Source organism: Sapajus apella, unplaced genomic scaffold, assembly GCF_009761245.1.
Source record: "Sapajus apella isolate SASKATOON/1434 unplaced genomic scaffold, GSC_monkey_1.0 scaffold49, whole genome shotgun sequence".
NCBI lineage: Eukaryota > Metazoa > Chordata > Mammalia > Primates > Cebidae > Sapajus > Sapajus apella.
This window is the reverse complement of record NW_022436989.1, coordinates 12,201,203-12,202,664: the sequence shown is the minus strand read 5'-3', so window position 1 is coordinate 12,202,664 and position 1,462 is coordinate 12,201,203. Positions and strand designations below refer to the sequence as shown.

The window sequence follows — 1,462 nt, the reverse complement described above, 5'->3', positions numbered from 1 at the left end:
TTTTTTTTTTTTTTTCCCCTTTTCTTTTTCTTTCTTTTTTTCTTTTCTTTTTTTTTCTTTCTTTTTTTTTTTTTTTTTTTTTGAGACTGAGTGCCTCACTCTCTAGCCCATGCTAGAGTGCAGTGGTGTGATCTTGGCTCACTGCAACCTCTTCATCCTGGGTTCAGGCAGTTTTCCTGCCTCATGCTCTTGAGTAGCTGGGATTGCAGGCATGCACCACCACACCCGGCTAATGTGTGATATTTTAACCTATGTTTACTTTAAACCCAAAGAACTTATATTATTTATATTATCTATATTAAGTTTACCCATATATTTACTCTTTTCTTGCCTTTTATCTCCCCCCAGATCCCCCCTTCATATCTTTAGGCTTCTATCTGGGATCATTTTCTTTTTCCTTAACGATTACCTTTATTGGGTTTTTCTTTGCCGAAATTGAAGGGGAAAATTACTTTTCCTTCTTTTTTTTTTTTTTTGAAATTTTTATTGTGGCTACTTATATAACATAAAGTTTGCCATTTTAACCACTTGTTAATTTAAAATTTTAAATTGTGGTAAAATACACGTAACATAAAATTTACCATCTGAACCAGTTTTGAATGTACAGCTTAGTGGTAACCCCCTTGGGAATCTCATATAGGTGGAATACAGTGTTTGTCCTTTTGTGGTGGCTTATTTCTCTTAGCGTAATGTCTTTAAGGGTCAATCTTGTTCAGTGTGCTCAATAAATTTGAGCCATTTTTGTTTTCTGCAGTGGTGGTTTTTGTTGGCTTTTTCACCCAGACATGCTATTTTGTTTGCTGATTGAAGTCCTGAGTGTAAGGCTAACTTGTCGATTCCCAAAGCCATCTTGTCCTCCTCAAGTGGTGTCTGTGAGATATGGTTTCCATTGTTAATTGGTATTTGCTTGCAGAAAAATGTATCATCATCTGTTACTCATTTGGTTTCTCTTGTTCTGCTAGGACCCTGGTTAGGAGTAGAATGGGACAATCCCGAAAGAGGAAAGCATGATGGGAGCCACGAAGGGACTGTGTATTTTAAATGCAGGTAACTTTTCATTATGAATCAGCATGGCCATTTAGTCAAGATTATATCTAATAGTTGAATAAGGAGGGATGGAGAGGAAGGAATGGTTGGCTTGTGGAGTAGTTATAGAATTTGTTGTATTCTAAAAGGGCAGTTATTTTATTTGTGGTGTAATTGCTGTTTTGTAGAATTTTTCCCTTTTTAAAAAAAATTCTGATGACCTTATGGGTGGCATTGCTTTCTTTGTCCTTTATTGTTTTTTGACAGTCCTCTAAATTGGATGAATGTAAAGCTTTCTAGCTCATTACCGATTTACAATCCAGTAGGTGAATAATAGAAAAGAGAAATAGGCCGGGCGCGGTGGCTCAAGCCTGTAATCCCAGCACTTTGGGAGGCCGAGGCGGGTGGATCACGAGGTCAAGAGATCGAGACCATC

At 37.2% G+C, this 1,462-nt stretch overlaps 1 protein-coding gene across 3 annotated transcripts in view; it reads left to right on the top strand.

Moving 5' to 3' along the window:
• Window positions 1-1,462, top strand: part of TBCE (tubulin folding cofactor E) — a 70,440-nt gene that overhangs the window by 12,783 nt on the left and 56,195 nt on the right. For all 3 annotated transcript variants that reach the window (XM_032242294.1, XM_032242296.1, XM_032242295.1), the window contains exon 3: window positions 963-1,047. In XM_032242294.1, the coding sequence (XP_032098185.1) occupies window positions 963-1,047 (85 nt within the window). The remainder of the gene's footprint in view (window positions 1-962; window positions 1,048-1,462) is intronic.